Source organism: Martes martes, assembly GCF_963455335.1.
Source record: "Martes martes genome assembly, chromosome: 14".
NCBI lineage: Eukaryota > Metazoa > Chordata > Mammalia > Carnivora > Mustelidae > Martes > Martes martes.
This window is the reverse complement of record NC_137902.1, coordinates 56,954,067-56,977,222: the sequence shown is the minus strand read 5'-3', so window position 1 is coordinate 56,977,222 and position 23,156 is coordinate 56,954,067. Positions and strand designations below refer to the sequence as shown.

General features: G+C 38.6%; 1 protein-coding gene across 4 annotated transcripts in view; it reads left to right on the top strand.

Annotated features, from left to right (window-relative positions):
- Window positions 1–23,156, top strand: part of TET1 (tet methylcytosine dioxygenase 1) — a gene marked incomplete at its 5' end in the record, with an annotated part of 126,189 nt that overhangs the window by 69,632 nt on the left and 33,401 nt on the right. For 2 of the 4 annotated variants that reach the window (XM_080823353.1, XM_080823352.1), the window contains 3 exons: window positions 3,079–5,398; window positions 9,617–9,707; window positions 10,226–10,319. The exons of the other annotated variants lie outside the window; for them this stretch is intronic. In XM_080823353.1, the coding sequence (XP_080679479.1) occupies window positions 3,079–5,398; window positions 9,617–9,707; window positions 10,226–10,319 (2,505 nt within the window). The remainder of the gene's footprint in view (window positions 1–3,078; window positions 5,399–9,616; window positions 9,708–10,225; window positions 10,320–23,156) is intronic. 4 annotated transcript variants of the gene reach the window in all.

Here is a 23,156-nt window from a genome sequence, read left to right as displayed (position 1 = left end):
AAGATTTACATTGTAGGGTAGCCTTGCGGGCTCAGCTGGAAGAGCATCCAACTCGATCTCAGGGTTGTGAGGTCAAGCCTCACATTGGGTGTAGAGATTACTTAAATAATTAAAAAAAAAAAAAGGAATGACACTGTAATCGTTATTTTTACTAAATGTAATGCATTTATATTTTTCTGTACTATGCCATTAAGAAAAAGCTCTTGTTACAAATCACTAAATTGATATGGGAACTTGTACATTTTGATCAGCAGTTTACAAAGAACTACATTCTGATGCTTTAAAATTTGTTCATATAGGGGCGCCTGGGTGGCTCAGTCGTTAAGCATCTGCCTTCAGGGTCCCGGGATGGAGCTCTGTGCTCAGCAGAAAGCCTGCTTCTCCCTCTTCCACTCACCCTGCTTGTGTTCCCTCTCTTGCTCTCTGTCAAATAAATAAATCTTTTTAAAGTAATTGTTCATATTATATGTAGTGAAAATACTTTTTTCCTTTCTGGCTTCTCATTTCTTACTCTTGCTTGGACTATTTTTTCTGCTTTCTACTTTTTCTTATTTTAAAGTTATTATTGAAATGTAATATACATACAGAATATGTATGTGTGATAATTGTATATTTTGATGAAGTTTGATAAGCTGAACATAAACTGTGTAACCTGTGTACCTTGATCAAGAAGTTAAATATAGGGGCGTCTGGGTGGCCCAGTGGGTTAAAGCCTCTGCCTTCGGCTCAGGTCATCCCTGGGATCGAGTCCTGCATCGGGCTCTCTGCACAGCAGGGAGCCTGCTTGCTTCACTCTTCTCTGCCTGCCTCTCTGCCTACTTGTGATCTCTGTCTGTCAAATAAATAAAATCTTAAAAAAAAAAAAAGTTAAATATAGTTTTTTTCTACTAAGATTTTTTAATGTGAAGAAAAGATTGTTTAATGTTTAATTATAAAATTGGGTAATGCTTACATATTTTATGGCTATTATGAACTTTGGTTTAGTTTTTCAGTCAGTACTGGACTCAGGTATATCACCTTCATTCAATAAGAAGTCTCCTGATCTTCTATTTTTCTCTCCCTGAGGCATTGCATAGAATGTCCAGAGCCACACTAGAGATGAGGAGGTGTAGGTTAACTTTACATTCGCTCCTGACAGCAGTTGGAAATGCCCCTACTGTCTCAAATTCCTATGTTGTAATTTTAGATGAGCTGTTGGGTTTTAAAAATAAGGATTTGTAGGGGGAATAGAGAGTGATTGCTTAATGGGTACAAGGTTTCTTTTAGGGTTGATGAAAATGTTCTGGAATTAGATAGAGGTGGTTATTGCATAACGTTGTAAATATGTTTAAAAACCACCCTTAATTGTACAGTTTTAAAAGGTAAACTGATTAATCTTATTTTGTAGGCATTTCATCTAAAAAAATTTTTTTAAGGAATTATATCATTCCCACTAAACACAATGGCTTAAGTGAAAAGACAGAAAATACTAACTGATAGCAAGAATGTGCAACAGTCAGAGCGATCATAATTACTGTTGGGAGTGCATGTTGATAACCACTTTAGAAAATTCTTTGGCCTGTCTACTAAAGCTGAAATTAACACACACACACTTGATGACCCAGCACTTCCACTCCACCCAATGTGTATGTACTATGTGTTCACCAAAAGATTACAGTAGCATTTATAGTGGTATACAACCAAAAATAACTCCAATGTCCATACACAGTACAGTCAGTAAATACATTGTAGTATTTTCACTCAGTGAATTTACCATACAATAGTAAGAATCAGGGGCTCCTCGGTGGCTCAGTGGGTTAAGGCCTCTGCCTTCGGCTCAGGTCATGATCCCAGGGTCCTGGGATCGAGCCCCGCATCGGGCTCTTTGCTCAGCGGGAAGCCTGCTTCCACCGCTCTCTCTGCCTGCCTCTCTGCCTGCTTGTCATCTCTGCCTGTCAAATAAATGAATAAAATCTTAAAAAAAAAATAGTAAGAATCAATGGACTGAGGCATGTATGAATCACAAGTATAATTTGAATAAAAAGAAGTCAGTTATGTCAAGTTTGGAAATAAGCGATAGAAATCTGTGATAGATGTCAAAATAATGGTTACCCTTTGGCAGTGGGATGATGACTAGATGGGAGTTTCTTGGCTGGAATCTGGGCACTTGGGGGTTCATTTGTGAAAATTCAGTAAGCTATATACTTGGGATTTGTTCACCTTTCTGTGTTTATTTTGTATTTTAGTACAGTTTGCATTAAGATAATAGATATTGGCCATCAAATGGTACCAATGTAAAAATATTAAAGATTTATTTGCGGGGCACCTGGGTGACTTAGTCAGTTAAGCATCCAGACTCTTGATTTCAGCTTAGGTCATGATCCTCAAGGTCATGAGGTTGGACCTGCATTGGGCTCTGCCCTGAGCAAGGAGCCTGCTTAAGATTCTCTCCTTCTGGGTGCCTCGGTGGCTCAGTTGGTTAAGCGACTGCCTTCTGCTCAGGTCATGATCCTGGAGTCCTGGGATCGAGTCCCACATCGGTCTCCCTGCTTGACCGGGAGTCTGTGTCTCCTGCTGATCTCTCTCATTCTCTCTCTCTCAAATAACAGATAAATAAGATCTTTAAAAAATCTGCATATGCCTTTGAGTAGAATTGACATCATAACAATATTAACTCTTCCAATCACTGACTAGGAAATGTTTCTCCATTGATATAAGTCTTCTGTAATTTCTTTCAGCTCTATTAAAAAAAAAAAAGATTCTCTCCTTCTGCCCCTCACAACCCCATCAACCCCCACCCCCTGCCCAACACTTCCTCACTCTCTTTCTCTTAAAAACAAAAAACAAAAAACACACATTATTTTGAAAAACAAATGAGTCTACCAAAATCTTTACAGGTATGAGTTAATGAAATTTTACTTCGATTTTTTTTCTTTTTCCCTATACACCCCTTTGGTATTTTATTGAAAATATAAAAAGAAAAATTAATATTTTTTTCAGGGGCATTACATTTCATTCGGGTTAAATCAAAACGTTCCTGTGGCTCTTACTCCAATATTTGCATAGATAATATGAGATATTTCTGTGTTTATTTTGTAGGCAGATTTTGTCAACAAACTAGTAAATGGCCCCAAGTCAGAATCCATGGAATACAGGAGGAGCTATGGGGGGGAACAGAGATTGGAATTAAACCCACCTCCCCTCGAAAATGTGACTAAAAATGAAGAAAGTATGACAGGTATTGAAGTGGAGAAGTGGACGCAAAACAAGAAATCACATTTAACCGATCATGTCAAAGGTGAATTTAAGGCAATTGTGACAGAAGCTGAAAAATTAAAAAATTCTGAAGATGACAGGAAAAAAGTCCTACTTACTGACTTAATTGAGCCTCAGAAATTGTTTGTACAAACCGTAAGAAATGGCATTAAAAATGTACACTATTTACCGACCGAAACAAATGTGTCTTTTAAAAAATTCAGTATTGAAGAATTTGGCAAGGCATTTGAAAACAACTCCTGTAAATTCCTGAAAGACACTGCCAACCATAATGCCATGAGTTCTATTGCCACTAGTGCGAGCTGTGATCATCTCAAAGGAAGAAGTAATGTTTCAGTCTTCCAGAAATCTGGCTTTAACTGCAAGTCTTTTCCAGATCCTGCAACTTTCAACTTAAATAGTCATACTAGTACACACAATGAAAGTGATCAACCCAAATCTCTAGAAAATATACCAAGTAAAGAACCAAAAGATGGATCTCCAGTTCAGCCAAGTCTTCTATCCCTAATGAAAGATAGGAGACTAACGCTGGAGCAAGTCGTGGCCATAGAAGCTCTCACCCAACTGTCAGAAGCCCCATCAGAAAATTCCTCACCATCAAAATCAGAGAAGGATGAAGAAACAGAACACAGAACGGCGAGTTTGCTTAATAGCTGTAAAGCTATCCTCTATTCTGTACGAAAAGACCTCCAAGACCCAAACTTACAAGGGGTGCCAGAAACCCTTCATCACTATCCATCTTTGGAAAAGCAGAGTTCATGCAACACGGTGGTATTCAATGGCCAAAACATTTCCAAGTCACACAACAGCTCAGCTGCTAACCAGATACCTTCAAAATCGCAGGAATATTCAAAAGTCACAAATTCAGTCCCTCATTTCATACCAAATTCAAATTCATCTAAAATTGACACCAGTAAAAATGTTGCTCAAGGTAGAATTACTCTTGATAGTTCTAAGAATTTGCATCAGTTGCCACCAACAGGTGATAAATTGGGGCATTGTAACCAGTCACTGGCCAGCAGTAAAAAGATAGACCTAAAAGACGATCCATCATGTCTGAATACAATACACAGCAAAATAGAGGAGGATGTTGCAACTCAGTTAACACAACTTGCATCAATAATTAAATTCAATTACATAAAACAAGAAGACAAAAAGGTTGAAAGTACACCAACAAGCCTTGTTGCATATAACGTACAGCAAAAGTGTAGTCAGGAGAAGGTCACAATACAACAGAAACAACCTTCCAGTTTACAAAATAACCATAACTCATCATTGACAAAGCAAAAGAACACAACACAGAAAAAGACAAGAGCTACCCCATCAAGAGATCGGCGGAAAAAGAAGCCTGTAGTCATAAGTTGTCAAGAAAATGACCAGAAAAAACAGGAACAGTTGTCATATGAGTATAGTAAGTTACATGACATTTGGATAGCATCTAAGTTTCAAAGATTCGGTCAATTTGGTCCACATGATTTTCCCATTCTGTTGGGGAAAATTCCTCCCCTAACCAAAGTATGGAAACCACTGACTCGAAGGAGTTCAGCATTAGAACACAAAAAATTATTTCCTCCACTCACTCAGATAAAATTTGAGCGTTATTATCCCGAATTAGCACAGGAAAGAAACATGAAGGTTGAACCGTTGGATTCTCTCCCATTATGCCAGTTAAAAACAGAATCCAGTGGGCAGGCGTTTACAGAAAAAGTTTATAATTCTCAGGTACAGCCAACAGTGAATGTCAATCAGAAAGCTCACCCTTTACTCCAGCCCTCCTCTCCTGCTAACCAGTGTGCTAACGTAATGGCTGGCGATGACCAAACACAGATCCAGGGGGATGTTCAAGACCAACTCATGCATCAGAAACTGCCAACATTGCCTGGTATCTCCCATGAAACTCCCTTACCAGACCCAGCACAAATTCTCAGGAATGTCAATGTAGTATGTTCAGGTGGGATTACGGTGGTTTCGACGAAGAGCGAAGAGGACGTCTGTTCATCTAGTGTTGGAGCATCAGAATTTTCCCCAGTAGACAGTGCACAGAAAAGTTTTAATGATTATGCCATGAACTTCTTTACCAATCCTACAAAAAACCTGGTGTCCACCACGAAAGATTCTGAATTGCCAACCTGCAACTGTCTCGGTAAGTGTGTGTACATGTGCCTGAGTGTGTGTGTGTGTGTGTGTGCACGCGCGCGTGTGCATGTGAATTCTTTGTTTACCTCCATTAATTGTCGTGATCATATCCAATTTTGGGTTTCTTTTATATATGGAATTTTTAACCCATTCGTATTCTGGCAAAAATGGACTGAATTCTATACCCGTTTTTCTGTTGCATCCTTATTGATTTTGCTCAATTAATTGGGAAATTTTTAACTCATAATTTGGAAACTTTCTCAAGTGGAAGATTTCCTGATTTCTCTTGACGAAATGTCTCCTAAATTATTTATTGTGCGTATCATAAGATTGAATTCCTTCAATATTCTATTAGAGTTTATTCTTCCTATATTTAAAAGAATTTCAGCCTATAAGCGTTTTGTTTAAAAAATGTGTTTTATTGTGAGATATGATATACATACACAGAATGTAAAACATATGTGCAACTTAACAAATAGCTATAAAAAGTGTCTGTAATTACCACCCCATTCAAGAACCAGAATGGGATTGTTTCTTTTTCAATGCCTGGTGCTTTTCCACTCTGTGATACAAAGACTGTCCCTATAAATGAAATTCCAGTCTTGGCCATTGAAGAATTTGTAAACCTTTTGGAATTTTAAAATACGAAATCATTGTATAATACTGATTGCCTATAAAAAAAAACAGATATGGGAGTAGCTGATTTATGGAGCAGTTTATAACTGATACATATTTTGTGCCTTAGGAGTCATTGAAAGAGAACAGCCAGGAACTAATTACTGAAGTTTTTAATCAATGTGTTAAAAGCCCTGAGAAAACTAACCGGACTAATGATTCTTGGGCAGTCCTTACAAGAAATTTGCTCAGTATTTGAAATACATGAAAGCTAAATTTGAACCTTGTAGTGATTAGTCACTGTCTGTGGTCAAATTTCATGTAAGTGCTCAAATAAAAGAAGAATTAATTTACTCTAACGCAGCTATAATTAGGAGATTAAATAGATTTGTCATTAAAGTTTGTTAGGCTGCTTGATGTCCTCATTATTTCAGGTTTTATACAACTTATGAGGAGAGAATTTATGAAATATCCTATTTTGAACTCAAATAGGTTTAATTATTAAAACAGTCTTATAGGGGCACCTGGGTGGCTCAGTTGTTAAGTACCTGCCTTTGGCTCCGGTCATGATCTCAGGGCTGGGATCAAGTTCCACTTCGGGCTCCCTGCTCTGTGGGAAGCCTGCTTTTCCCTCTCCCAGTCCCCCTGCTTGTGTTCCCTCTCTGGCTGGCTGTCTCTGTCAAAAAAACAGAACAACAAAAACAAAAACCAAAAACCTTTAAAATAAAGTAAAACAGTCTTATTTTTAAAAAGTCTTAAAATATAGCCACAAATCATAAAGGAAAATTTTTTGCCTGAAGTCGGTGGATCATTAGTACATTCCAGAATGGGTAAATGATTGTTTAGAAGGATAGACTATATCATTTTGATTTTTTTTTTAACAACAGTAGAAAAAATAGTGAAGTGCAACAATGACTTTTTGCTGTCGATTATCTAAAGTACATTTGATACTCTGAAATCAAGCCTTCCATTTTGCCACTCATCATTCAACACAGTTTTGACAGCCTACCGTGTGCCAGGCCACAGGGATAGGCTCTTTTTAGAAGGATCTCATAATCTGAAAAGGGTGACAATGCTGAGTGGGGTTGAATTGGGAGAATGAGAGGTTCTTCAAGCAAGGACAGAAGAGTACAGTAATGATGACTGCTATTCCACATCTGTTACTGCAAGTCTGATACTGTGCCATGGCCTTGACTTGTTATATTCATAACATGCCTGCAAAAGGAACGTGTGTTATCTTCATTTTACAAGTGAGGAAACTAAGTCACTGGAAGGGTCACAGCTAGTAAATGGTTAAACTGGAATTCAAAGACAGTCTCAACTTCAGAGCCTATGTTTTTAGCCTCCTTCCTCTTGTTTTGAAAATCTGAATTAAGAAAGGGACAGAATTTTTCTGAATATCATTACAAATGGAAAAAAACCCCTCAAAACAAAATGCCATTAGAATATATACACCTGGGTGACTCTGGGTTAAAGCCTCTGCCTTTGGCTCGGGTCATGATTCCAGGGTCCTGGGATAGAGCGCCCCACATGGGGCTCTCTGCTCAGCAGGGAGCCTGCTGCTTCCTTTCCTCTCTGCCTGCCTCTCTGCCTACTTGTGATCTCTCTCTGTCAAATAAATAAATAAAATCTTTACAAAAAAAAAAAAAAAAAAGAATGTATACACCCGAGCTAGTCTGATTTTACCCTGTGCATAATGTCAGTAGAATGATTGTCTAGTTTCAGGACAATCTAGTTTCTTTCTTTATGTATTACATTATAACTAGTCACCTTGTAGGAGTTGAGACACCTAGGCATTGAAAATTTATTGAGCATCTGCAGTGGACCTGTGATTGTTTTATACATTGTCAATGTTTTCCTATAATCATTACAAGTGAGGTACTTGTGCTCATTATGTAGAAATGGGAACTTAAGAAAAACAAAAAAGCAGGGTTGACTGGCTGGCGTAGTCAATTAAGCACCTGATTATTTCAGCTTAGGTCTTGAATTGTAGTCATGAGTTCAAGCCCCACATTGGGTTCCATGCTGGGAATGGAGCCTTCTTTAAAACAACAACAACAAAGCTGAAAAAGCCACTCAGAAATCATCCCAAGTGGAATGATCATATCTAAGCATAAAAGATTCCCTGGAGGAGCACCTTGGTCGCCCAGTTGGTTAAGTGTCCGGCTCAGGTCTTGATCTGAAGTCCGCTTGAGATTCTCTCCTTCTGCCCCTCCCCCTGCACACTCACTCTGTCTCTCTAAAATGAAATAAATAAATAACAGTCTTTAATTTTAAAAAAAGATGTCCATGGAAGTATTGTGTTATAGCAGACTGAGTGTGATTAACCTCTGGATCATGGTTCCTCAATTTGAGCACTGCTGGCATTTTATTATTTTTTATTTTATTTTTTTAAAGATTTTATTTATTTATTTGACAGACTGAGATCACAAGTAGGCAGAGATGCAGGCAGAGAAAGAGGGGGAAGCAGGCTCCCTGCTGAGCAGAGAGCCCGATGCGGGCCCCCATCCCAGGACCCTGGAATCATGACCTGAGCCGAAGGCAGAGGCTTTAACCCACTGAGCCACCCAGGTGCCACCGAGCGTGTGACTCTTGATCACCGCTTATAATTTCAAGCTCCACATTGGGCATAGAGATTGCTTAAAATTAAAATCTTTAAATGATAATAATGATAAATTCAAAAAATAAAATTTTAATTAATAGAGAAATATGATGCAAATGTCTTGCAGTACCATTCTCTAAAGATAAAAGCTGTTAGTTTTTTTATATGAATTAATGTTAACATTTTATTTTATTTTATTTTTATTATTTTTTAAAGATCTTATTTATTTGTCAGAGAGAGAGAAAGAGAGAGAGCAAGCGCATAAGCTGAGGGAGCAGCAGGCAGAGAGAGAAGCAGGCTTCCTGCTGAACAAGGAGCCCGCAGCGGGGCTTGACCCCAGGATCCTTGGATCATGACCTGAGCTGCAGGCAGACACTTAACTGACTGAACCACCCAGGCATCCCAAAGTTTGTAAATAACTTGTTTAATAGCTGTATTGTTTTCCACTATATGAACATCCCTTAATTTAGTCAACTTATCATTTAGTGACAGGTGCCAAGTGTGTTTCTCTCTCTTTCTTTTTTGATATTACAGATAATTGTGACAGTAACGTTCCTCTGTACATTTGCTTTACAAATATATAATTATGTGAGTGTATAGTAGAATAAACTCTTAGCAGTGCAGTTCCTGGGCTCAATTTTATTAGGATTCTGAGGCCAAGCTTTTAGAGATGTATTGCTTTTAGAAAACTTTTAATTTTGCACCTTAGTTATTAATAGATTTCTTTTAAAGCAGGAGATAGGAGAATAAATATGACCCACATCTTAATATTTTTTGTTTTCCTCCTCTGATGCTTAGAGGACAAATGAAATAGTTAGGGGCTGTAAGAAAGAAACAAGTTAAATTCTAGGGCCTTTTGTCCTAGACTTTAATTATTAAAGTTTACCAAAACCTTGTCAAGATAAATTGTTCTGAATTGGAGAGAAAAAAAAATTAATAAAAATAGCTCCTCCTTGCCCCTGTGCAATTCTGTAAGCTTTGGGTCTAATAATCTTATTCCTTCCACAGATCGAGTTATACAAAAAGACAAAGGCCCATATTATACACACCTTGGGGCAGGACCAAGTGTTGCTGCTGTCAGGGAAATCATGGAGAATAGGTGAGGAAATTCCCTTCCCTGTTAAAAATCATTCATTATTGTGCACCTGACTCAATGCAGAGACTATCTCTGGGAACAAATGAGAAGTGAATGGAAAGCCTTTAGGAGTATAAGTCGGATGTTTCTCAGGGCCCAGGAAGACAACAGTGTCCTGGTGTCCCCAGTCACAAAGCAAGGCTGTCTTTGTTAAATCCAGAAATACTTATTTTTATATCCTTGTATAATGGTAGAAGTAGTTAAAATTATCTCCAACCACACTACATTCACATTCCTTAATGCTTATCTTGGAGCCAGTCCTTTTTTAAAAGAGTGATCTCTAAGGATAAGTAAAGAGAATGGGCTCACAAATAAAAATATCTGCCACACAAAAGTAAATTTTGAACAAATGTAAATTTTAACAAACAGGGTGTTGGGTTTCGTGTACTTCTGTAAGCCTGTATCTTCTGTACCTTAAGATATCAAAAGGGTATATTGCAATTAATTGCAGTTATCTTCCCTTCGCTGTGTTTTGTACTCAGGTATGGTCAAAAAGGAAATGCAGTAAGGATAGAAATTGTAGTGTATACGGGAAAAGAAGGAAAAAGCTCTCATGGGTGTCCAATTGCTAAGTGGGTAAGTATTTTGTACTTACGTGTTTTTCAGAAATGAGTTTATTCCACATATAAAATCGATCAGTTTATTTTCCCTGAAAATGTGGACTAGAGAAGTATCCACTCTCATTATTCCCTGGGAGATAATAAGGCAGCTCACTGTCTTGGCCTGGGTTTTCTATGAACAGAAGTTCACAGTTTTTACCAAGTGATCTTCATCTCCCTAAGGTCACCACTTTTACCAGTATCTTGTGTACTTTCCAGGATCTTTTAATGCGGTTATAATTGGATAGCATAAGTAAATGGTACTAAACTGAACATACTGTTTCCTAACTTTTATCTGTTTCTGTATTTTGTGATTATTTCCAAATCATGATCCACAGGAGCACCTTAATGAGGGTCATACGATTCTGAAAGCAAAACTAAATTTTTTATGACATGCTCCCAAACGGTTCCCATAAGTACTTTGAGTTTTCTAAACATAGAGAACCATAAGAAGAACTGGATTCTGCTTCTTTAGGAAGTTCTCAAGTGGAAAACAAGTTCATAGCCAAATGTATATTTTCAATAGGATATTCATATCCACAAGGATATTACCCAGTTGATTTGGAGTATTTGGAATATTTGGAATATTTGACCCAGAGAGATCCCTATCCATCATTTCTTAATAATGATGATGATGTAAAAAAAAGTTTTTTTTAGTAGTGATGATGGTAATAAAATAATAGCAACATTTTATTACATATCAGACACTGTGTTAAGAACTTGACATACATTGCTTCATAAATCCTTCTATAAGGACTCCATTAGGATTTTGAATAAGGGAAAGATCATTATTTTCATACCTCTTCTGGAGCAAAACAGTAAATGCAAAACAGAGGTAGGATTTAAATTCGTGTATTCATTCCTAAAGCAAGACAATTGCCACACCCATAGCTACTCTAGTACCAGACCATTCATCTTAGTTACTTCTCCAGCTTTGGGAGGTGACCACACTTACAAGCACAAGAGCTACACAATGAGCACTAAATACTTTAGAATGCTTCGTTTATTCAATCTAGATCTAAGTCTAGTCTTGTCAAAATACACATGAGCTCAAAGATCTGGATCTTACCTCGTTTAGCTATCTTACATAGAGTAAAGTGCACATAAATGTATGTATCAGGGTTATTCTTCATGTGTATAACACTATACGGAGAAGGATATAATCATTTCAGCCACCCAGAACGCTCCCTCATGGTCCTTCCCAACCCATGAGTCCACATAATGATAACTACTATTTTGACATTTATCTCCATAACATTTGTTTTTGTTCGAATGAACTTCATATAACTAGAATCATATAGCATATGCCCTCTTGTGTCTGTCTCCTTTCACTCAACATTTATAGAACTTGGATTTAATGGCTGGAGCTCCAACAGCCACCTGGAAGCCTAAATAAACTTGATAGTGGAAGATACGTACTAAAATAGTGGGAAGAAATATAGGAGCCCGAATTCTTGGTGATGCCAAGTACCAACCACAGCCCTTCTTAAATCTGAATTTCTTTAACATGAGAGAAAAAAAATTTTTTTTTCTACTTAGTTATTTTTTTTACTTATTTAAAACCTGTGATTTGCGGGTTTTCTGTTTCATGAAATAAAATTAATTACCAACTAAGATAAACTGCCTTCAATTTGTTACAATGTGGGTGACTTTTAGAAGGAAAAAAAACCATTTTGGAATGAGAAAAATAAGTGAAGAAACTCGTGCTTATTGAATACTTTTTATTGATTGCCAGGACTTAGGCTAGGTATTGGGGATGCAAACATGAATTAAAACCTACCGGACATTTCATTTTATAGACGGAAAGAAATTGGCCCAGAGGTTTGCTGAGAACAGTTTGCTTTACCCTCCAAGGACACATAATGTTTGCTGGGGTCACCTTGCCTCTCAAGAACTAAATAAAATTTCCTTAAAATGCTTCGCAACTAGTTTTGAACTATTGTTTCCTCATTTCATGGATCAGTCTCTTGTCCTATCATGCACTGATTTTCATTCTGTGTTAACTCGGCTATGAAGATACATCCTTTACTCAGTCCCCACAAAACACTCCTACCAGTCAGACTCTATATGTAATAGTTTGGATGAAGAGATATCTAACCAATGGCCAGAGTGTTTATTTTTTGTTTCATTCACTCTTTTGAAAAAATAATATGGTTTACTCAGAGCATTTTAAAGTAGGAAATAATGTACACATTGCCCATTTTCCTATTGGATTTTTAGTCTTCTATTGATTTTATGGGAGCCCCTTTAGAAAATTGACATTCGTGATAAATCGTGATGGATTTCCAATTTGCCATTGTTTTTAACATCCAGGTTTTTAAAATTAAATTTTACATTAAAAAACTTTTTTTAATTTGAGAAAAAAATTTTAAAGATGAAAAACATTTTTCACCTGCTCTTTTATGATTTTAGTATATCGTGTCTTAATTACAAAAATCTACCAGTTCTAGCTTATAAATCTTCCATTTTCTTTTTGTTGTATTTTAATTTCATTTTTCTGCATTTAACTTTTATTCACTTTGTGTGTGTAGAATATTGGTAACAACTTACGTTTTTTCAGATGACTACCCAGCCATCCAACACCACTTACTTAATTGTCCATCTTTTCTCCACTGATTTGTATTTGTTTATGTTAGTAGATTTTTAGTTCTGTTATCCCAGTGTTATGTGTCTCCTGTATAAGCATCAAATAACTCTAATTATTTAGGTTTTATCTTTTCACATCTGATAGAGGTAATTCCTCCTTTTAATTTTCAGAAATTTCTTGACTTTTCTTGACTTATTTTTCTGTAAGTTAATAATCATCTTGTCTAATTGCAAGAAAAAAGCCCTATTGGTATTGTTAGTGGAACCATATTCCACAGAAAATTTGGGGAATTTACTTCTCTTTGATGTTTGGTCTTTCTATCCTAGATAGTATACCTTTCTTTTGGCTAATGCCTTCTTTTGTCCTTCAGAGGTATTTTTGTTGTCGTTGTCGGGGGTTTTTTGTTTCATTTTTTAAGGAATTTCTACACTCAATATGTAGAGAACTCCAAAACCCGAGATCGATAGTCACATGTTCCATCAAATGAGCCAGCCCCATGCCCCTCCTTCAGAGGTGTCTTGAAGTTTTGTTCCTAGAATTTACATGTTTCTTGTTTTTCAGTTTATTTTTCTTGTGTATTAGAAGTACAGTCGGGCTTGCCTGTCTGGCTCAGTCGGTTAAGTGTCTGCTTTCGGCTCTGGTCAGGATCCCAGAGTCCTCCTCCCTGTGTTGGGCTCCTTGCTCAGCTGGGAGCTTGCTTCTCCCTCTCCCTCGACCTCTTTCCCTGCTTGTGCTCTCTGTCTCTTTCTCTCTCTAACAAATAAATAAAAATCTAAAAAAAAAGAGAAAAGAGTACAATCATGTAATCTATAGTGACAAGTTTATATTCTCATTTCCAAATTTTGTATTATTAATTTCTTTCTTTCATTTTATGCAGTTAGTCAAACAGACTAACTCCAGCTTTATATGGCTTTGAATATGGCCTCCTTATCTTGTTCCTCTGTTTAATGGGAACTTTCTGGGGCATTCTCATGATCAGGTCATCAGGGAAGGCCTCTCTGGGGAGGGAACATTTAAGCTGAGAACTGAGGGACAAAAAGGAGCCAAGAATGCCAGAAAACTCTCCAGAAGGAAAGGAAGAGCATTCCTAAGCAGAGAAAACAGCAAATACAAAAGTAAAAAAGAGCTGATATTCTTTAATAATTTCAGAGGAGTCCTGTGATTTTGAGTAGGTGGAGAGTAGAACCAGGTGAGGGTAAAAAGGTGTAGGCAGAAGCCAGAGCATGAGTGCAGTAATACAAGGAGTTTAGGTTTTAGTCCATGAACATGAAGCCTTGAAGCACTTTAGTTAGGGGAGATGTTCTCTCTCTGGTTTAGGGTTTATAAAGAGACTTCTAAGGAATTAACTGACAATCTGTTATCTGTTGCTGCTTACCCAGTACTCAAATTCAGTAGCTTTGAACGATAAACATCTCAGAGTTTTTGTGGTCAAGAATCTGAAAGCTAGGCACCTTGCTGGCTCATTCAGTAGGGTATGTGACTTTTTTTTTTTTTTTAAAGATTTATTTAGATTTGGCTTAATCTCACAACCTGAGCAAGAATCAAGACAAACTCAGAGTCTGTTGCTTAACCATCTGAGCCACCCAGGCACCCCTGCGTATATGATGCTTATTTTTTACTTGTTTTTATTATTTGACAGAGAGAGACACAACGAGAGAGGGGCCCAAGCAGGGGGAGTGGGAGAGGGAGAAGCAGGCTTCCCGCTGGGCAGGGAGCCGGATGAGGGGCTCGATCCCGGGAAGCTGGGATCATGACTCGAGCGGAAGGCAGACGCTTAATGACTGAGCCACCCAGTCGCCCCCAGTGTAGGAAGTTCCATGCAAGGGTGTAAATACGAGGCGGTGGCGGTCACTGGGGACATCTTAGAGATGCCTAACACAATTCCATCTCTCTTCTTCACTAAAAATATCAATATGTTAAGGACACTGCGTTAGCATCATACAACACACCTATCTCAGCCTTGCCAATGTATCTGATATTTGGGGCGCCTGCTTGGTGCAGTTGGTTGAGGGTCTGTCTGCCTTCAGCTCCGGTCCCACGTGATCCTGGGATCCTGGAATTAGGCCCACCATCAGGCTTTCTGCTCAGCTCTCTGTCTCATTCTCTCTGGCTCTCAAATAAATAAATAAAATCTTCATAAAAATCAGTATATATAATATTTAACATATATCTAATCTATCTGACTTAGTCCTGTTTTTTTCTAAAGAGTAAGTCCTTTGTGGATCTTTATTCACAAAATAATGCTATTATAGTATTAACATTTTCCATTATGTCAACAGACATAATCAACAGAAAAGTTCATACAATATAAATGTACAGCTTACCCGGGGCACCTGGGTGGCTCAGTGGGTTAAAGCCTCTGCTTTAGGCTCGGGTCATGATCCCAGGGTCCTGGGATCGAGCCCCGCATCGGGCTCTCTGCTCAGCAGGGAGCCTGCTTCCCCCCTCCCCCTGCCTGCCTCTCTGCCTACTTGTGATCTCTGTCTGTCAAATAAATAAATAAAATCTTGTAAAATAAATAAATAAATAAATAAATAAATGTGCAGCTTACCTATAATTATAAAGAAAATACTCATAAAGCAGCTACCCAGGTCAAAAATGGAGTATTCTTAGATTCCCAGAAGCCCTGAGAACTTCCCATCCTGACTTTCGTGGTAATTTTCTTGGTTTGGGTAGCACCTGGGTAGCTCAGTCAGTTAAGGTTCTGACTCTTGGTTTTGGCCCAAGTCACAATCTCGTGGGTTGTTGGATGCAGCCCTGTATTGGGCTCTATGCTTAGTCTGCTTGGGATTTTCTCTCTCTCCTGTCCCTCTACTCCTCCCCCTGCTCACATTTGCCCATGTTCTCTCTCTCTTTCTCTCAAATAAATGAATAACCTTAAAAAAGTGTTTTTCTTGCTTTTTCCCTCCACTTACATGCTTCTCAACAGTATAGTATTTTGTTGTGCTTCATTCTTTTGTATCTTGCCCTTATATAGTACCTTGAACATTTGCTGAAAAAAATAGCAGAGATTGGTTCTCAATATCTGGCATTGATAGTTGACATAGGTTGATTATTCTGTATCTGTTAATTCTGAATCCTTTACTTTCTTGTCCATTAAGTATCAAAGGGTAAAAATTTCCTTACAGTGTGGCAGCTTGCTCTCCCTAGAGTAAGTGATCCAAAAGAGAGTAAGGTAGCTTGGGATAAGCAGTGGGATTTTGGAGGATTCTTCCTTCCTGCCTTTCAGACCTTCTCTTATGTAGTAATAATTACACCAGTAGAATTTAGTGTATACCTCTTTTTTTTTTTTTTATGAAGACAATATGAAATCTATAGTTCAAAGATTTTGGTAGCAACTTTCTGCTGCTATTATTACGTCTTCAAGGTTTGTTTTTTGTTTTTTGTTTCTAATTTGACAAAGAGAGATCACAAGTAGGCAGAGAGGCAGACAGAGAGAGAGGGGGGGAAACAGGCTCCCTGATGCGGGGCTGGATCCCAGGATGCCAGGATCATGACCTGAGCCGAAGGCAGAGGCTTTAACCCACTGAGCTACCCAGGCGCTCCCAGTCTTCAAGGTTTCTTAGGCAGAAAAAAGTATTTAGCATTTTCCATGAAGCAGCAGTAGCAGAATTACTTTCTTATTTTCCCCCTTGCAATATTTCTTTCAGAATAAATAGAACATTTCAATATGTTGTGATACATATCTGGCACTTTTCACAAACACAGAAATAATCCAGAGACAAGGAATGATGTAAAGCACAGTTGCTAAGCAACTTAATGAAAATTTTGATATCTGCTAGTGACAAGTCAGAAGTATAATCTTGATTTTAAAAAAACCAAGAATTTATTTCCTTTATCTGTGAAAAAGCTAGGTGTCCTAAATGATTATATGCTAGAAAAATAAAAATATTCATCAAACTTTATTTTTTGCAAACTTTCCAAGTTATTTAAAATATTCATATGTTTGTTGCTAGTGCCCGAAGCACTGCCCAGCACATCGTCAACACTGAATGAGTTTTTGGTGAGTGAAGGAATATAGAGCCTAAATAAAACTACTTTAGAATATTGATTGTTTTGGGGCACCTGGGTGGCTCAGTTGGTTGGGCGACTGCCTTCGGCTCAGGTCATGATCCTGGAGTCCCAGGATCCAGTCCCACATCGGGCTCCCTGCTCAGCAGGGAGTCTGCTTCTCCCTCTGACCTCTCCCTCTCATTCTCATTCTCTCTCTCTCTCAAATAAATAAATAAAATCTTAAAAAAAAACAAACATAGAATTTGAATGTTTTGAATTTGAGTTGGTATCTTGGAATAGTTTCGCTGTGGTTTTCACTGTTAGCTCTTTTCTGAGGAAGGTAGAACTTGGAGTATTAAAATTGTTAAGGTCGTTCATCAAAAATTTGAACTTTTGATGGAGAGAGGATTAGGTCTCCATGGTCTATATGCTTTTTAGGATTTTATAACAGATTATTTTGAATAACACTAGAATAATTCCTATATATATGGATATTTTATGCAGGAATAAAGTAAGGGGAAGGGGTAGAGGAAGTAAACTGAGGAATCCAGTAAATAATTAACTAGTGGGTTGCATTGTTCGAGATTTATTTTGCGTCTCGCACAGTATCTATTTGTTGTGTATTTGATATTAAGCATTAGCCTAAAATTTTGTGTAAATTTCTTTCGCTCTGTGTGCAGGCTTAACATTTGTTCACAGTGGTTGATTTCTATCCTATTTTTATTGTGCTGCACTTGGCTTCTTTTCTTCAAGGAGAGGCTTATTGCTTCTTTTTTTAACGGTCACACACAAAAAGCCTAACAGCAAATTCGAACTAGGCAGCACAACTTTCTGAGCCAGGCTCACCCTGTCCTGCCCTTGCTCTTAACACTGTTTTCTTCGCCAGGTAGTCATTAACACTCCCCCATAATTGTTAGCCTTTGTAGATGTGACTCTTTGCTGTCACTGTGGGTCTTGTCAGGGACTAGTTATCCTGTTACTCAGTAGATTTTGGGGGGAAAGGTTGTACTTTGGACGGAATGATATAGTTTCTTGAATTCAGCAGGCTCTATTAACTCCCTATACTACTAACTCCCACCTCTCTCTCTCTCTCTCTCTCTCGCTCTCGCGCTCTCTCTCTCTCACACACACACGCATGCACGCACGCACGCACTACAATTGAGCCTCTGGGGTGGTGGCAGGAGTAGGGAGAAGATTGAAGCAGTAGGCTCCCCGGATGGCTCCCATGCCTGATCAGTTCCCACCAGGAATTAGTTCGTAGGTTCTCCTCTGGAGAATTGTATATTGGTCAGTAGAACAGGTGTGGCACTGAACATCTACAATTGATACAAGTGAATGTTTTGTTGCCTCCTTTGGTCTGAGGTGATCAGAGTTTTGGAAAAGGAGTAACCAGGTGTCCAAAAGCTTTCGAACAGTCTTGCCTGGATTTATACATGTATATGATCTTTCCCTTTGTGGTTCCTTTGTTCCAAGATTCTGCTTTAAATGTTTTTGGGCTGCATTTTTGTTTTGTTTTATGTGATGAAATGAATATACGTGTGTGTGTGTGTGTGTGTGTGTGTGTGTGATGAAATATAGGTGTGTGTGTGTGGGTTTAAATGATAAATAATCAATGGGTTTTTTGGCTGGCCACCATCATTTTCTGTTGAAAGTATGGCTCTGCTTTGTCTCCCACATGATTATTTGATATACTCAAAAATGCATTCCGGTATACTTAACCTACAGTGCTAAATTAGTTTCAGGTGTACCAACCATACAGTGATTGAAATACTCTATATATTACCCAGTGACCATCAAGACAAATGGACTCTTAATCCCCCTCACCTAGTTTACCCATCCCTCCACTCACCTCCCCTCTGGTAACCATCAGTTTGTTCTCTATAGTCAGAGTCTGTTTTGGGGGTTGCCTTTTTTTTTTCTTTGTTCACTGGTTTTATTTCTTAAATTCCACATATGAATGAAATCACATGATATTTGTCTTTCTCTAATTTCGCTTAGCATTATGCTCTCTAGCTCATTTCGTGTTGTTGCAAATGGCCAGATTTCATTCTGTTTTATGGCTGAATAATATTCTGGTGTTTGTATACACACATTTTAAAAAAAATATTTTATTTATTTATTTGGCAGAGAGAGAGAGATCACAAGCAGAGAGAGAGTTAGGCAGAGAGAGAGGAGGAAGCAGGCTCCCCGCTGAGCAGAAAGCCCAACACGGGGCTCGATCCCATGACCCTGGGATCATGACCTGAGCTGAAGGCAGAGGCTTTAACCCACTGAGCCACCCAGGCGCCCCACACATCTTTATCCATTCATCTATCAACAGACACTTGGGCTGCTTCCATAATTTGGCTGTTATAAATAATGCAGTAAACATAGAGGTGCATATAACTTTTTGAATTAGTGTTTTCATATTCTTTGGATAAATACCCAGTAGTGGAATTACTGCATCAGACGGTATTTCTATTTTTAATATTTTGAGCAACCTCCATACTGTTTGTACACACTAGCCGCAGGCGTTTACGTTTCCACCAACAGTGCACAAGGGTTCCTTTTTCGCCACATCCTTGCCTCCACTTGTTTCTTGTGTTTTTTAATTTTAGTCATAGACGGTTGTGAGGTGATATCTCATTGTGGTTTTGATTTGCATCTCCCTGTTGATGAGTGGTGTTGAGAATCTTTTCATGTGTCTGTTGGCCATTGTATGTCTTCTTTGGAGAAATGTCTCTTCATGTCTTCTGTCCATTTTTTAATTGGATTATTTGGTTTTTGCATGTTGTTATATCAGCTCTTTATATGTTTTGGATAATAACCCTTCATCGGATATGTCATTTGCAAGGATCCTTTCTCATTCAGTAGGCTGTCTTTTAGTTTTGTTGATTCTTTCCTTTGCATAAAAATCTGTTACTTTTGGGGTGCCTGGGTGGCTCAGTCCTTGAGTGTCTGCCTTGGGCTTGGTTCATGATTCTGGGGTCCTGGGATCGAGCCCGGCATCAGGCTCCTTGCTCAGTGGGAAGCCTGCTTCTCGCTCTCCCACTCCCCCTGCTTGTGTCCCCTCTCTTGCTGTGTCTTTCTGTCAAATAAAAAAAAAAATTAAATAAAAATCTATTACTTTCGGGGCCACCTGGGTGGCTTAGTTGGTTAAGTGTCTCAAGTTTTGATTTGGGCTAAGCTCATGATATCAGGGTTGGAAGATTGATCCCCACTGCTCCACCCCTCAATAAATAGATAAAGAAATAAAAATTTATTACTTTGAAATTTTAAAATCCATCTTAAATTTACCCCCTGAGATAATGATGTTTAACAACTTCCAGTATATACAAACTAAGTTTTGGTGTTAAAACTTCCAATGACAAGTGATAAGACAACTGCTGAAGGATGTTGAGCAAAGAAGTGACAGGGTCAATACTACTTACTAGGAAATCTGTTTATTCTACAACTTTATTAATTTCAGTAGAAGCTTATTTGATTAAATAAGCATGGGGTTTGGGAGCAGAATCTACTCAAGATCATTTCCTCCTCCTTACACACTAAAATGGAAATCATGTGTGGTTTAGATGCAGCATTAGAAATTATAAAGAAGGCATCTGAGAACTCCCTTAACTCTTAAAAAAGGCTAACCAGGGGTGCCTGGGTGGCTCAGTGGGTTAAGCCTCTGCCTTTGGCTCAGGTCATGATCTCAGGGTCCTGGGATCGAGCCCTTCATCGGGCTCTCTGCTCAGCAGAGAAGCAGGGAAGCAGGGAGCCTGCTTCCCCCTCTCTCTCTCTGCCTGCTTGTGATCTCTGTCTGTCAAATAAATAAATAAAATCTTCAAAAAAAAAAAAAAAAGGCTAACCAAAAATGGACTCAGATTCTTTGCTTATGATACTTAGGTTAACTATAAACTTTTAGTTAATGTTAGTTCTTCAAAATCAGATTTATATATATATATGTACATGTTTATCTCATAGTGTAATCTGTTTCATCATTGTCCACGTAGTAAGTAAAAATTGATACCGTGAATGAGCTTGCATTGTAACTAGTAAAGTTTAGGTTTTTTGTTTTTTTTCTTTCAAAGATTTTATTTATTTATTTGACGAGAGAGATCACAAGTAGGCAGAGAGGCAGGCAGAGAGAGAGAGAGGAGGAAGCAGGCTCCCCGCTGAGCAGAGAACCCAATGCGGGACTCCATCCCAGGACCCGGAGATCACGACCCGAGCCGAAGGCAGAGGCTTAAGACCCACTGAGCCACCCAGGCGTCCCTAAAGTTTAGGTTTTAAAAAAAATATTTAGGGACGCCTGGGTGGCTCAGTGGGTTAAGCCGCTGCCTTCAGCTCAGATCATGATCCCAGGGTCCTGGGATCGAGTCCCGCATCGGGCTCCTTGCTCAGCAGGGAGCCTGCTTCTCTCTCTGCCTCCCTGCCTGCTCTCTCTCTCCTTCTCTCTGACAAATAAATAAATAAATAAAATCTTTAAAAAAGTATTTATTAGCCATTTGTGTTTCTTCCGTGAAGTCACTCTTCATTACCATTTTTTGTTTTATGTTACCTTTTTTGTAAATAGAACTTCTATTATAGCAACGTTTGCCATTGTTTAATTCTAGATTTTCTTATAGTCTTAGTGCTTGATTGTTATCTTTGTACAGGCGTTTGAAATTCTTAGCAGGTCAAATCTATGTCACTATATACCTTCAGTCTTTCTTGTTGGTACAGAAGCCTATCCTCATCCTAACTATTATAAAAAATAGTGTCTCCTGTGCCTTCGTAATTTTATGTATGGATCCAGTAGTTAATATGACATTTTTTTATTGATTTAAAATTCCACTTCATTTTCTACATGTAATTTTTTAATATTTTTTTTAATATTTTATTTATTTATTTGTCAGAGAGAGAGAGAGAGCACAGGCAGACAGAGTGGCAGAGGGAGAAGCAGGCTCCCTGTGGAGCAAGGAGCCCGATGTGGGACTCGATCCCAGGACGCTGGGATCATGACCTGAGCCGAAGGCAGCCGCTTAACCAACTGAGCCACCCAGGCGTCCCTCTACATGTAATTTTTGTTGACATTGCTCATTTACCCATCTAAATCTGAATCTAAATTTGCCTCCCCTCGTAGAAACCTCTCTTGGTCTTTGAATTCCTTCTTTCTGTGCCCTAAAGCTGTGAAAACACTGTTATCTTATGTTTGCCTCTTGAGAAATCATAACAGTAATTTTGTTTTTCAGGATAGTCTTCTCTCTCCACCAGTTTTGTTTTAAGCTGGTTTTGTTTTAAGATTTTATTTATTTGAGCGAGTGAGAGAGAGAGAGCATGAACAGGGAGAGGAGTAGAGGGACAAACAGACTCCCAGCCGAGCTTGGGGGCCCAACTCAGGGGCTCCATCCCAGGACCCTGGGGTTATGACCTGAGCCGATGCCAGACATTCAACTGACTGAGCCACCCAGGTGACCCTCTCTCCACCAATTTTTAGACACATGGTAATGAGTTGCCCTAAACTCCCCTAGACCAAAGGTTATATAGAATATCCTAGGTGATTGCTCTTGATCCTGGCCTAACCTGCCTTAAGAGCATCCCATGGGGAATTTCAATAGGTTCTCTCATCTGGACCAGATTTTCAGAAAATAAGTTTAATATGTACTTTTCAGAGCTACTCATAAATAGGCTGTTGCGGCAGAATAATTTATAACCAGAGGTAAAAGAATTCTGTCATAGATTTGCTAGGAAATCTTTTCCTAATGATCATCAGACTGATCTATCTTCTTTCTTTACCCTGTCTCTGAAAGTGCTAGCCCAATGATCAACTAGTTCCTTAACTGTCAAAGAAAATTCTAGGTCCTCATAGCCTTTCTTCAACAGCTCAAACTATTGGTTACACTTCGCTCTTCTGAGATGTTCATGTGTTGCTGGGCTTCTGTAACACTGCTTTCCCCCATCACTCCTCAGCGCTTCAGTCGGCCGGTCTGTTATCTGTCCTCTTGGGTGAGCTTATTCATGACCCTACCTCAAGCAGTCACCAGCGTGCTATTTACTGCGAAATCCTACTGCTTGCTTGCTTGAGAATAGCATATAGAGGCAACAAGGAGGAGACCAAGTGTAATGCTTGGAGGTGAGGGTCCAGGAAGGACTTTGGGGAAATACTGGCCCTTGAGCTACATCTTGTACACACAGCATGCGTCATGTTAATGACAGAGATCCCGGAAATAGAATCAACTATGTATAATAATTTAATGAAGGAGGTTTTATAAATCACAGACGACATCTGGT